The 14,766-nt window shown below is 40.0% G+C and overlaps 1 protein-coding gene and 1 pseudogene across 1 annotated transcript; both read right to left on the bottom strand.

Annotated features, from left to right (window-relative positions):
• Window positions 1-2,967: 2,967 nt before the first annotated feature.
• On the bottom strand, window positions 2,968-13,176 carry gpia (glucose-6-phosphate isomerase a; the record flags this gene model as incomplete). Its single annotated transcript, XM_053319461.1, has 8 exons — window positions 2,968-3,393; window positions 4,234-4,300; window positions 5,823-5,898; window positions 6,418-6,546; window positions 8,885-8,961; window positions 10,581-10,710; window positions 11,938-12,090; window positions 13,108-13,176. Coding segments are annotated over 8 exons (825 nt in total), but the record flags the coding sequence as incomplete, so codon positions are not given.
• Window positions 13,177-13,967: 791 nt separating this feature from the next.
• LOC128359044 (transcription initiation factor TFIID subunit 4-like) overlaps window positions 13,968-14,766 on the bottom strand; it is a 29,114-nt pseudogene continuing 28,315 nt past the window's right edge.

Here is a 14,766-nt window from a genome sequence, read left to right as displayed (position 1 = left end):
CCAGACAGTGCTGGCAACAGTTACAGTTCTCTCTACTGGTTGTGTTAGATCTTCATGCTGCATTTGATGTCATTGATCATCAAATCCTATTACAGCGACAAGAACATTTAATTGGCATTAAAGGGACCGCATTAAGCTGGTTTAAGTCCTTATTTGTGCAGATCTGACAATCAAATGTTGTTAAATGTTCCAAGGTCCATGTTTAAAACTAAGGAAGACCATATTTTTAATGTTGTATAGCCCCAACGCTAAGTAATATTACTTATAAACACTTCATAAATGTTCGTCATTATGCAGATGATACCCAAGTATATTTATAAATTAAGTCAGATGAAATTATAACTCAAGCATGCCTTAAGGACATAAACAACTTGTAATTGTCTGCCACTTAACTCCAACCAGTAGTTATTGGGTTTGGTCTTAAACATCTTAAAAACACATTTAATGATATAACTACTCGGGAGGGGATTACTCTGGCCTCCAGACCCCCGTATGGGATCTGGGAGATATCTTTGATGAGGATATGTCCTTTAAGTCCTTCATAAAACAAATGTAAAAATCAGCTTTTATTCACCTACGTAACATTGCAAAAATCAGACACATCTTATCTCAAAAAGATGCAGAAAAACTACTCCATGCATTTGCTACTTTTAGGCTGGACTATTGTAATTCCTTTTCTATTTCATAGTTACTTGTTTTTAATCTAACTTGTGAATTCTGCATAATGTGATGGATGGGAATGGCTTGATGAGGGTGATTACCTGCAGCCGTGGTGGAGCAGAGTCAATTTTGCAGTCCAGTCGCATCATCGTTGAGGATGTTCTCCTGCCCGTATTTGTAGTGTTTACCCTGGTGTGTAGCCTTATGGAGGGATTTGTGAGGGAGACCGAAGAGGAGAGAGTTGCAATAATCCAGACAGGAAGTGACGAGGATGGCGGCAGTGTGGGGGGTAAAGGAGGGGCAAAGGCGATTGATGTTTCATAGGTGGAAGTAGGCAGACCGGGTAATGTTATTGATGTGGGATTGAAAGGACAGTGTGCTATCAAGGATAACACCCAGGTGGGGAGTTCCGGTCCTCTGAAATGAGGCCAACGGAAGTAACTTAGAACTGTATTCTAGCAAAAGGCCACCAGAGGGCAACCGTTTTGGTGTCAAAACTTCCGTCTCTATACAAGTCAATGGAGAATTCACCAACTTCTCACTTGATTTCTAACCTCAGTAAACGTTTTCAAAATGTGTTTATGGTCTCAATCGCTATTTTAAAACCTTCTTCAATGCAGTATGATGCTCATTTGTGAAGTTTTGGCCTCCCTGATTTTATATGTGACGATAAAGCAGGGTATGCATTAGGGCGTGGCTACGTCCTGATTGACAGGTTGATCGACCAATGTCCTCGAGATCCAGCCCTCGCAACCATAGCAACCTCCTCGCTCCGTCCATGGCTCCGCTTCATGCCCATATAAGTAGAATCCGTGTTTTTATTTTTCCCAGCATGCACCTGAAATTTTCAAGATGGCGCTGCCCAGATTCGAAACTATTGGCTTCCGAGCAGCAGTCCACAAACCAATGGGTGACGTCACGGATGTTACGTCCATTTCTTTTATACAGTCTATGATAACACCCAGACTCTTAACCTGGGGGGGAGGGTGAAACGGAGGAGTTATCAATAGTGAGAGAAAAGCTGTTGGTTTTGTTACTGTTTAATTTAAGGAAGTTTAGGGTGAACCAGGTTTTTCTTTCAGTGAGGGAGGTGGGCGGGAGAATGGACAAAGGTTTAGTAGAGAGGTAGAGCTGGGTGTCATCAGCGTAACAGTGGAAGTGAATGTTAAATTTGCGGAAGATATTGCAGAGGGGAAGGAGGTAGATGATGAAGAGGAGAGGCCCCGGGCAGAGCCCTGGGGCACACCGGTAGTGACGGAGGAGGGGATGCCGCTACCTTGCACCTTTCTTTTGTTGTTATTTCTTCATCTTTTGCTTTTTGTCTTATTATTGTGCAAAATAAAAAAACTTCAAAACTTCAATTCATTACTATCGGGCTGCTTTAACAAGTCGTTAAAGACTCTCCAGCTGGTCCAGAATGCAGCTGCACATCTACTGACAAAAACTAGATAGAGATCATATTACTCCCATTTTATCCTCTGTGCATTGGACCAGCCCATATGCTGCTATAGGCCTAGACTTCCAGGGGACTTTCCACTATGCACTGAGCTCCTCTCTCCATCTTTGCACATTCATGTACCGTTAATGCATGTTACTAACTTTTCTGAAGTTTTTGTTCTTTATCATCTTGCAGGTTACTGCGGATCATGGTTGGTGCTTGCTATTATTATCATCTAATTTATTTTGTTCTTACTGTGCTTCTGTCTCTCCCCTTCTTTCTCTCTCTACCCAACCAGTCAAGGCAGATGGTGACCCACCTAGAGCCCGGTTCTGCTTGAGGTTTCTTCCCGTTAAAAGGACCCGCTGTAAGTGAAAAGTGCCCTGAGATGACTTGAGGTAACTGGTTTGGTGCTATATAAGTAAAATGAACTTGACTGTACACTGATTATAGATGAGAAATATGCTTGGGCCCATAAAATATCACAGATTTGGTATTTTTTACTGTTTTGAGTATAATCAATAATATACATTTATTTTTTCCTTATTGCTTAATCTTTTGTATTTTTGCATGCATTTAGTTTTTCTATACTTTTGTTTTTTTACAAATGCATTCCATTTTTAACACTCTTTCCTATTGCATGTCTGTAATTTTGTTCAGATTGCTTTAAGATTAGTAGCTTTATAGCACTTTTCAAAACAATGTTACAAAGTGCTTTCCATTAAAATCAAGTAAAACAGAGCAAAAATGAATAGTTCTGATAAAAAGGTGCAAATAATAACTCACTTATGTTTCTTTTATAGTGTTTGTCTACCTCAAGTTTAAAATGAATAAAGATATTAAAAGAAAAAAAACTCCATACAGGCTGATTCAGTGACAAACAGGACTTTATTTCAAAGTCAGTGCTGACTATGTGAAGTGTGTGTTGTCACCTACAGCAATATCTGCACGTTTTAGAGGGACGATTCTCTGCCCTCCCACATAAAAGCAACTGATTCCCTTTCCAAATTAAACACGTCTACATGTAAAGTCGAGTCTCACACAGATTCAACACAACATCACAAACATTAAAGTGCTCGTTCGCGCGGGTCAGACAGAGGACAGGACTGTGGAGGATTCAGCCGATGAGGAGTACATGGTGAGGAAGAGGAAGGAGGAAGACGAGGAGGATTCAGGCGAAGTTCTTCTTCAGGAAGCTGATGAGGCCGTTGGTGGAGGAGTCGTGAGAGGTGACCTCAGAGTCGTCCTGCAGCTCCGGCTCGATCTTCTTGGCCAGCTGCTTTCCCAGTTCAACACTAAAGGGAGACGAGAGGAGAGAAGTTATCATTAAAACTAAGCAGTGAGGAGCAGCCAGTATTCAGTTTCCAGAGCTTTTATCAGGTAGTTATATTCATAATCTATAGCAGCTACCACTAAGACAAATCAGTATCTTCTCAGTTTCTCACTATAATGTAAAACTTTTCATGTTTTTGATTTAATTAGATATCTAGTTGTGGAGGCGGACGTAGTTTGGGCTTAATCAGCTGTAGGAGAGAGAAGCTGGAGCAGCAACAGGTCAGTAAACTAATGGCGCTTTTCCACTACACAGTTCCAGCACTACTCGACTCGACACGGTTCCAGGAACGACCCTTTCCATTACAAAAAGGTACCTACTCAACGTGGGCGGGGTCGTCATAGCAACGGCCCAGCGATACTGCCGTGACTTTGTTTCATACACGACACAAACACATAAACAATGGAGGACATGGAGGCGATGGTGTACTTGCTGCTGTATGTGGCTTTCTGTCACACACAAAGCAAGAGAAGAGAAACCGTATGACTGTAACGCTGTTGGTATTTAAAAATGGCGGGTTTGATTCTTGTGTGGGACGGCTCATGACTCGTCCAGCGACAACTCTTCTGACCAATCAGTGGCCGGCAGTCTGATGACGTCACATTTAGTATCGGCTCGGCTCGCTTGGAACCTCAGCAGAGCAGGTACTAAAAAAGTACCAGGTACCAGATACTATCCCTAGTGGAAACGCAAAAAAACCTGAGTCGAGCTGGAACGGTGTTAGTGGAAAAGCTCCATAATCAAGCTCTCCTGTTTCAACATGTTTTTGGGTGTTTCTTGAAGGGAAATGTGAGTTTCTTACCCCCACTGATCGTAGCTGTTGATGTCCCACATGGTGCCCTGAACGAAGATCTTGTGTTCGTACATGGCTGAAAAACAAAACACAGGATGAGCGGATGGGTGGAGACACATCGCTTGGTAAATGTTCAGGTACTTTTTCTAATGTGATGAATTCTTTAATATAAGAACTTCTGTCTTTAAAGTATAAGTTCACCATAATATATATATTTTTTTTGATATGAGCTTTTATTCCCCTTTTACTGCTTTATTTATTTTTTGCATTGTGTTCCCTTTAATATAACTTGCCATATGTGTGCATATATGCATGCAAGTGTGTTTAAAACAGAATATGAATGTTAAAGGGTGAAAATTTGACATGCAGAAATCAGTTACAATTTTTAGGCTGACAGAGCTATTATTTATACAATATTTCAAAATTTAAAATACATGTTAAGGACATTAAGCTTTAATACTGACAATCCTCTCATTGGTCTCTGAGCTAAAATAAAATGTATTGATAGTGTTTAAATGATAAATTAAATGCATTGTCCTAGATTTGACTGTAAATTTGTCAAATGTATTGTCATTTATTCTCTGTCTTTAGTCTCTGTAGCTTGGAAATAAAACAGCACTATGAGCCATAAATAAACCAAAAGATTGATAAAAGCCAGAATCAGTTATATAAAATGGCACAATAATAGAAAATGTAATTAATTAAAATACTCTGAGCAGTAAAACAGTTACAGTCTACTGTGTGCAGCAGGTTTGCCTTCAGACACACTGACATCTAGTGGCTGTTGGTGATTACTACAACTCAGCCTCATTAAACTACAGCAGGGATGTCAAACATGCGGCCCGTGGGCCAGATCCGGCCCACAGAGGGGTCTGGTCTGGCCCACTTTCCTTATTCCTCCCTTCCTTACATCTTCCCTTCCTTCCTTCCTTTCTGCCTTTTTTTAACTTTCTTCCTTCTTCCCTTCCATCTGTCCTTTCTTCCTTCCTTCTTTCATGTCTTCTTTCTTCCTTCCTTCCTGACTACTCTTCCTTCTCCTTCTCCTTTTTCTTCCTTCCTTCCTTCCTTCCTTCCATCTTTCATTCCTGTCTACTCTTCCGTCTACTACTCCTTCTATTCCTTCCTTCCTGTCTACTCTTCCGTCTACTACTCCTTCTATTCCTTCCTTCCTGTCTACTCTTCCGTCTACTACTCCTTCTATTCCTTCCTTCCTTCCTTCCTTCCTTCATTCCTGTCTACTCTTCCTTCTCCTTTTTCTTCCTTTCTTCCTTCTATCTGTCCTTCCTGTCTTCCATCTTTTTAATGATCCGGCCCACGTGAGATTAAATTGGGCAGTATGTGGCCCTTGAATGAAAATGAGTTTGACACCCCTGAAAAAACTCAGACTGATGCCAAATAAATCACAATGAATCTACAAACACGTGTTTTCATGTCTGAGTTCAGATTTGACTCATTTATGACTCAAAGTGTAATATTATATTTGAACCCTAAACTCACTGACTTAAACTACTCACTCAACTTCTGATTTAGTGCCAGTATGTGTTTCCTGTGTTCAGTTCAGATGATAAAAAAACCCAAAAAAAACGTCCACCACTTACCAACCAGAGCTCCCAGCATGAACGGACTCAGCTTCTTGAATACAATGGAGTTGCTTGGCTTGTTTCCTTCGAATACCTTTATTATAATAATAAAAATAAAAAAGACAGTTTAAGAGTTTTGAATCTCAACTTTTACACTTTCACTCCAAATTTTGGGACATTTAAAAACAAAAACAATCTTCTTCCAGGTCTCAACAACACACAATGCATTTAAAAAAAAGGTGCCAACAGCCAATAACATGTTTTAATTTCAAAATATCAAATCCTAATCTTTCACTTTTATACAGACTTGTGTTTAATAGTCTCACATTGACCCTTGACCTCTCACACTTACAAAATAAGAGCTTAAAGTTAAACGTTATATGCTGACGTAATAAATATGATTCAGTTTTGTGCCAATGACCACAAGACATGACTTATTTATATTTAAAAATGAATTTACATTGACCTTTAGTATGTTTTGCACCAAATTGAAACTTAAAACAAGCAGAAGTGAGTAAAAAAAAAAAGCCTTTTTTATCTTAAAAGGAAAAGCTTAAAACATATTTCCTCTATAATAAAAGCAGAAATCCGACACTGTGACAGTTGGTCTTACTTTGTGTGGCAGCAGCTTGTCCAGAGCTTCTCCTTTCATGCCGCCGGCTTCCAGCTCCTTACGAGCCTCGTCTGAAGTTTTACCCTTCATCAGAGCTTCTGTCTGGGCCAGGAAGTTCGCCGCCAGGATCTGAAACACCCGAGACATGAGACATGAGACATCTGAGCAGATTCACTTAACCCTCCTGTTGTCCTCCTGGGTCAAGGAAGGAAGAAGAAGGAAGAAGATGAAGATGAAGGGAAAGAAGGGAGGGAGGGAGGAAGGAAATGAAAGAAAGAAAGAAAAGATGAGGAAGGGAACAGATTGGGTCAAGGAAGGAAGAAGGAAGGGCAAAGGGAAAGAAGTGAGGAAGGAAGGGAAAGGATGGTGGAAAGGAAGGAAGGGAGGGAGGAACAAAGAAAGGAAAGAAGTGGAGAAAGGAGAGAGACAAGGAGGGAGGAGGGAATGAGGGATGGAGGGACAGAAGGAAGAGAGAAAGGAAGGATCGAGGAAGTGAGGAACAAAGGAGGGAAAAGAGGGAGGAAGGAGGGATGGAGAGACAGAAGGAAGAGAGAAAGTGAGGAACAAAAGGAGGGAAAAGAGGGAGGAAGGAGGGATGGAGAGACAGAAGGAAGAGAGAAAGTGAGGAACAAAAGGAGGGAAAAGAGGGAGGAAGGAGGGATGGAGAGACAGAAGGAAGGGAGAAAGGAAGGATCGAGGAAGTGAGGAACAAAAGGAGGGAAAAGAGGGAGGAAGGAGGGATGGAGGGACAGAAGGAAGAGAGAAAGTGAGGAACAAAAGGAGGGAAAAGAGGGAGGAAGGAGGGATGGAGGGACAGAAGGAAGAGAGAAAGTGAGGAACAAAAGGAGGGAAAAGAGGGAGGAAGGAGGGATGGAGGGACAGAAGGAAGGGAGAAAGGAAGGATTCGAGGAAGTGAGGAACAAAGGAGGGAAAAGAGGGAGGAAGGAGGGATGGAGAGACAGAAAGAAGGGAGAAAAGAAGGACCAGTCAAAACAGATTGGATCAGTTTGACCCAGGAGGACAACAGGAGGGTTAACTCTGTCAATTCTTAACGGTTATTAAAGGAGATCCTGTCGTCATGTTGCTTCCTCGTGTATGTTAACGTAGCGGAAATACAAACACTTTTCTTTGCACATATGTAAAATAAAAAGTCAGAGAAAAATAGTGAAATTAAAATAAAACACGTGTGCAGGTGAGGTAGAAACCCAGTCTGGACTTATATTAACACCTCACCTTTAAGAGATAATACATAATAATAATGCAAAGTGACATAACAAAAATAAACAAATATGATTTACCTCACTAACATAAAATGCACTCCAGTATTATCTTTTATCTCTCCTCCAATTCAACCTCAATAATAAAGTAGAAAAGGAGGAACTTGTCTTTAGAACTGTAGCGGCTAAGCCCAACACTTAAAGCCACTGAGGGGCTGCATAGACAGGCTAAAAAGTAATCGACGCGCTGGCTACTGCACAACTATAACTTGTGTCTAGTGAAACAAACAGCTTCCGGGTTTGCTTCTTCATTTGATGCGTTCTTTATTTCTCACCGTTTCAATGATCTTCAATATTATGCAAGTATTCATTGCCAGTGCATATAAAGTCCATTCAGCTGTGTCACATACAACAAACAAACATGACAGAGCCCGAAGCGGTCGAAAAACTATGTGCTCATCCGTCTAGCAACACCTGACACCTGACAGAAAGTTCCCACCTATAAAGAAACGTACACCCAACACCATGAGGACACCTACTGGCCCAATTTGGTACCTCGACACACATTCACATAGAAATGGCTCCTACAATAACCTTATCGCTGTTTTTAGTCATTGGAGACATTTCTAACCCTAACCCAAACTACCATATCCAGTGTCTTCAGGGATGAAGGAACATGTGACCCAATGTTTTTAATAGTTTTTGAGCAACGACAGAAGAATAAGATATAACAACACTTGTAAGTAGATCAGTACACTTTGCTGTTTTAAGTTAAAAATGATGAAAACTGAAACATAATTTAAAAAAATCAAGCACTAATCCTTTAATATTCACTCAACAGTAGTGGCTGGAAAAAAAAGCTTTAATTCATTTTATTTGGATAATTTTCTGTAAAAATGTTCAAATTTGAGCTTCATTTATGTTGAAACGGCTTAAAACACATTATCAGACTTCCTTAAGTTAAAAATAAAAGCACACAGAGGTGGAACACACGTTTAGAAACTGTGTGGATAAAGTGTTGAAACTCAGAGCAGCGTCTGGATAATAAAATCAGATTTCTGTCTTTATCTTTAAGAAGAAGAGAAGCTGAGAGTCAAACTGGGACCGTTATCACGTTCTGCTGATAGTTCACTTCTTATGCAACAGGAGCTGTGTGTGTTCGGTGTCGACAGCAGAGTGTTTCTACATCACCACACACACACACACACACACAGAGGGGGAGGAGGGGGGGGGGGGGCAGCGAGCGTTACCTTGTGGTGAAGGTTGTTCCTGATTGGATGCTGTGTCTGAGCAGGAATGAGGAAGTCGGCAGGAATCATACGAGTGCCTGAAGAGATGAGAGCAAGTCGGTTAACTCTTTAATGACAACAGCCTGATTATTACCAGAGTTATTATACTTTTGGAGATGTCATTAGTTTTTATTTTTATTTAGTTCTCCAGGTATCAGGAGGAAGGCGTTGATTAGTAGAAGCTGAAAAGGTTGAAATAATGTCGGCACTGAGGTAAAATTTGTATCTACTGTAGCTTCGTAGTTAAATTATTCCCATATTGAGCTGTGACGTTTTCTACCTGGAACAACTACTTTCTAGAAAATCCTAAATTGTGCATTATGTGGTGCCCACTATGCTGCCACCTACTGGTACTAGTCCGTTATTACAAGAAGTCAAACTGAACAGCATACAGTAAAAATGGAGAAAACGAAAAGAAAAACTAAGCAGTTTAGTTTTAGATTGTTGTTTTTAAGTTTTAATTAACTATAATAACATGATGAGTGTCTCAAGTTTTAAAAGAGATCTTTCTGTATTTCGAGTGTATGTGGCGCCGCGTTCAGACACATGATATTTAACGTTTCGGCTGTTAAATATATATGAGAGAGTGAGAGAGTGAGAGAGAGAGAGAGAGAGAGAGAGAGAGAGAGAGAGAGAGAGAGAGAGAGAGAGAGAGAGAGAGAGAGAGAGAGAGAGAGAGAGAGAGAGAGAGAGAGAGAGAGAGAGAGAGAGAGAGAGAGAGAGAGGATTCGAACCGGGGTCGCCTGCAGTGAGGACTGTAGCCTCAACCCATGATTATTTTCTTGATTAATCGATTAGTTATTTCAAAATGACGTCTGTAAATGTTCATCCCAACTCTAACACTCCACAAGATAAGTTCATTTTACTGTAATAGAGGAGAGCTGGAATTGGAGAATGAATTAAAACAGTTAATGACTATCTATATAACTAGTTGGTTAGGTGAAGCTCTACTTCAGACATACAGGATGTTTACTGAGACACACCAATGCTTGATGATATTTGACAAAGAGAGCAGAGGTGAGTTTAAAGTCTTAAAAGAGCCTGAAAGACTTGTTCTGTCTCTCAGGTTGCATCACTGAAAGAGTTTAAACTTATTTTGCTGTTGAAAACTTAAAAAAAAAAAAGGACTAATTCACAGTTTTTCAAGTCCATCTGTCAGGTGAACATATGAGCAGTTAAAGAGTCCCCCCCCCCCCCCTCTCTGTAATGATTCCTCCTGTTCATACTGACTATTAAAACCTTTAAATGTACTTTCAATGTAAAGTGATGGAGGACTAAATCATTATAAAGTCTCTGATCAGCTTCTATTGAGCTTCAGCAGTGTGAGTTACTATAGCTATTATAGTTACTATGGTAACCGTGTGAGTTACTATAGTTATTATAGTTACTATGGTAACAGTGTGAGTTAGTCATATCAAGTGATATCTGACACATTTACAGTCTTTTTAGCATCAGATTCCCTCTTAGTGTTTCCTGTTTCTCTGTGGTGGAAGTATAGGAACAAAAAGACTTTGATACTAAAAACACTGTAACACTGAAACATAGAAGATGAAGATGAAGACTCATTTCATATTAGCTTCAGAGCAACTTTTAAATACTTTTTTTTGAGCTCCTGTTAAAGTTATAATGTCTGCTATGAAGGAGTTAGCTGTGTCACCTTGGTGGATGAGCTGGTAGAAGGCGTGCTGGCCGTTGGTCCCGGGCTCACCCCAAACGATTGGTCCGGTGTGGTAGTTGACACGGGTGCCATCTTTGGTGATGTACTTCCCGTTGGACTCCATGTCACCCTGCACACACACACACACACACACACACACACACACAGTTAGACATAATAACAGAGTGTCTCATACTAGTGATAGTTTACATCTTATATCGGCTGATCGTTTAACTTTACAACATATTGGAGACTACTATGGAGAAGTCTTCCTATCTGAGTGACTTCCTGTGAATCTCCAGTTAAAACTATATATATATATATATTTTTTTTTTTGTTATTAACATGCATTCATGAGTCTTTCTGTCACTTTCACCTTCTTTGTATTTGCATTTCTGCTGCTATTTAAATCTCTTATGTCGTTTTCTGTTTTTGCTTTTTTCTAGTGAAGCATTTCTAAAATATATTAAATTGAATTGACTTCTATCAATAACACTGAAATAATTCATGATTCATGCAATTATTAATAATCTCCTGTTGTCCTGGAGTCAAGGAAGGAGAGAGGAAGGGAGGAAGAAGGAAGAAAGGAAGGAAATGAGGGAGGAAGGGAACGAGGGAGGAAGAAGGAAGGAAAGAAATGAGGGAAGGAAGGGAGGAAGAAGGCAGGAAAGGAGGGAGGAAAAGAGGGAGGGAGGAAGGAGTAAGGGAGGAAGAAGGAAGGAAAGAAGGAAGGTAGGAGGGACGGAGAAAGGAAAAGAGGAAGGGAGGAAGAAGGAAGGACAGTGGAAAGAAGAAAGAAGGAAGGGAGGAAAGAGAGAGGAAGGGAAGAAGGGAGGAAAGAAGGAAGGTAGGAGGGAGGGAGAAAGGAAAAAGAGGAAGGGAGGAAGGAAGGAAAGAAGGAAGGAAGGAAAGAGAGAAGGAGAGAGGAAGGAAGGAAGGGGGAGGGAGGGAGGAAAGAAGGAAGGAAGGAGGGAGGGAGGAAAGAAGGAAGGAAGGAGGGAGGGAGAAAGGAAAAGAGGAAGGGAGAAAGGAAGGAAAGAAGGACAGTGGAAAGAAAGAAGGAAGGGAAGAAAGAAGGAGGAAGGAAGGAAGGGAGGAAGGAAGGAAGGAAGGAACAGTCAAAACAGACGGGTCTATTTGACCTGAGAGGACGACAATATATAAATGAATGACTATTTTATTCTACATTCATGGTTGATTGTGTTTTTTATGCTGAACATTATTAGTAATTATTTTCTTCTTTATTCTTTTATGAGCCGCTGAAAGGAGAAGCACTGAAATTTAAAGCAGAGCCTCCTCCTCCTCCTCCTCCTCCTCCTCCTCCGAGCAGTAGAGGAGCAGATGGTTTCTCTCTGACCTGCTGGAAGTACGCAGCGAAGCGATGCATGTACTGGTCGTAGGGCAGCATGGCGTGAGTCTCCGCCTGGAAGAAGTTGATGTACCAGACGCCCAGAATGGCCAGCAGGACGGGCAGGTTCTGCTCCAGAGGGGCGCTGCGGAAATGATTGTCCTGCAGAGGAGACGGTGGAAAGAACAGAGTAAGGTTTTTGCTAAATGTTTGTATTTATTTGAATATACGGGAGAGTATTGTCCTTTTTGTCTTCTCCTTAATTTAAACATATTTCTGTATTATTCATGGTCTTATTTATTTTATAGATGTAATTTCAGATTATTTAATTTCCAGTGTAGTTTTATTTATTATTATATTAATACTTTAATAATTATTACTACTATTATTATGATTATGATTATTATTTTATTTAATTAGTATTATGTATTTTTTAAATAATAAATAATAATATATTATTATTATTATTATTTATTTAATTAGTATTATGTTTAATTTTAATTATTATATTATTATTATTAATAATAATATTGTATTATTAATTTATTTAATTAGTATTATTATAATGTATTTTTAAATAATATTATTATTATTATTATTATTATTATTATTATTATTATTATTATTATCATCATCATCATCATCATCTCTGCCTTCAGTGTGTCATAAATCTGACCAAACATATTATGTGCTTCTTAAAAATAGAAAAATGTATGTGAAATAAAACTAATATAGGTGATATATAATCATACATCAGGTTTTAGTATTTAATATATTAATATCAGCTCTTATATTATAATATTAAAATACTTAGACTGGTTCTGAACTGAAGCATCAATTACTTAATAATAGAAATTTTACCTTTGAACTCATTTTAATTTATTTAAAATGACAAATCCTGTTTTGTCATGAATATCAATTTTTGCCACAATTAATTTGACTTCTTATTACAAATAAAAGTTTATTTTAATGATTCATATTTGATTTTGATACAACTGAAGCTTTTTAGCTCCTAATAATAAAAACACATTTTCATAGATTCAGTCATTGAAACTTGTAAAAATGTAAATATTTAAGTCTTATTGTTTGCTGACTTGAAACTTTATGTTCTCTTATAAAGACATGAAGCAGATTAAACATAATAAAGGTGAAGAAGAGGAGGAGGAAGAGTTGTCGTACCATCCAGTGAGCTCCAGCAAGAAGCTGCTCAAAGTTCTCAAAACCTGAAACACAAAGATGAAGGTTTAAGTTTCACAGTCATCAAAAAACCTTAAAGACTAAAACATGATGAAAGAAAACCAACTAAGACTTTGAATTAATTTAATAAATAAGATTTTAACTTTTAGGATATAAAATGTCATCACTTCATCATTTTATCCTTTTAACCTTCCTGTCGTACTCCCGGGTCACCTCATCTGTTTTGACTGTTCCTTCTTTCCTTCCTTCTTCCTTCTGTCCTTCCTTCCTTCCTCTCTCCTTCCTTCCTTCCCTCCCTTCCTCCGTCCTCCTTCCTTCCTCCTCTCTCCTTCCTTCCTTCCTCTGTCCTTCCTTCCTTCCTTCCTCTCTCCTTCCTTCCTTCCTTCCTTCCTTCTGTCCTTCCTTCCTTCCCCCTCCCTCCTTTCCTTCCTTCCTTCCTTCTCCCTCCCTCCCTCCCTTCCTTCCTTCTTTCCTCCTTCCTGCCTTTCCTCCCTCCCTCCCTCCCTCCCTCCGTCTTTCCTGCTGTCCTCCCTCCCTCCCTCCCTCCCTTCCTGTCCTCCCTCCCTCATACTTTCATCCTTCTTCCCTCCCTTCCCTTCCCTCCTTCCTTCCCTCCCTCCCCTCCTTCCTCCCTTCCCTCCCCTCCTTCCTCCCTTTCCCTCCCTTCCTTCTCCCTTCCCTCCCCTCCTTCCTCCCTTTCCTCCCCTCCCCTCCTTCCTCCCTCCCTCCCTCCCTTCCTTCCTCCCTTGAATCAAGGACAACAGGAGGGTTAAACATGTGAAACTTTCTCATAATTAGTGTATAAATTCTTGAGTTGTGGCCAGAACTAAAATCTAATTGGTTCATATCTGAGTCCAAGTCTGAAATCCTTTGAAGCGTTGCTGAGGTATCATGTTAATGAGACCTGAAACATAAAGACTCAGCTTAACCCCTAACCCCTGACCCCTGACCCCTGACCCTAGCCTCCTTTAACCCTCCTGTCGTCCTCACAGGTCAAACTGACCCGTCTGTTTTGACTGTTCCTTCTTTCCTCCTTCTTTCCTCCCCCCTACCTTCCTCCCTTCCTTTCCCTCTCCCTCCATCCTTCTTTCCTCCCTCCTTCCTCCCTGCCTCCTTCCTTCCTTCTTTTTCTTTCCTCCCCCTACCTTCCTCCTTCCTTCCTTCCTTCCTCCCTCCCTCCCTCCTTCCTCCCGTCCTTCTTTCCTCTCTCCTTTTTTTTTTTTTTTCCTTTTCCTTCCTTTCCTCTTTTTCCTCCCTCCCTCGCTTCCTTCTTTCCTCCTTTCCTTCCTCAATTCCTCCCTCCCTCCCTCCCTCCCCTCTCTTGACTCGAGGACAACAGGAGGGTTAAACTTTAGTACTTCTTAAATCCTACAGTGTGGAGTCAGACTCAGATCTGAAGGTGCACTTTAAGTTACACTTTAAAAACTCAATTATAAACTATATGTGTGAATTAAACAAGGCATTTTATTTTGGAGGGAAATCATCTTTTATATATAATACATCTGCTTATAGTGTAAAGTATAATATTTACATCAAATATAATGAAGCAATGAAGTATTAAAGTAGAAAACAGTAAAATATAGGTGCTCAAGTTAAATACCTCAAAGTACTTTTACTTCTTGTTCTTTATTTTACTTTGAA

This window comes from Scomber japonicus, chromosome 5, assembly GCF_027409825.1.
Source record: "Scomber japonicus isolate fScoJap1 chromosome 5, fScoJap1.pri, whole genome shotgun sequence".
In the NCBI taxonomy this organism is placed as follows: domain Eukaryota; kingdom Metazoa; phylum Chordata; class Actinopteri; order Scombriformes; family Scombridae; genus Scomber; species Scomber japonicus.
This window is presented reverse-complemented; position numbering and strand designations above follow the sequence as displayed.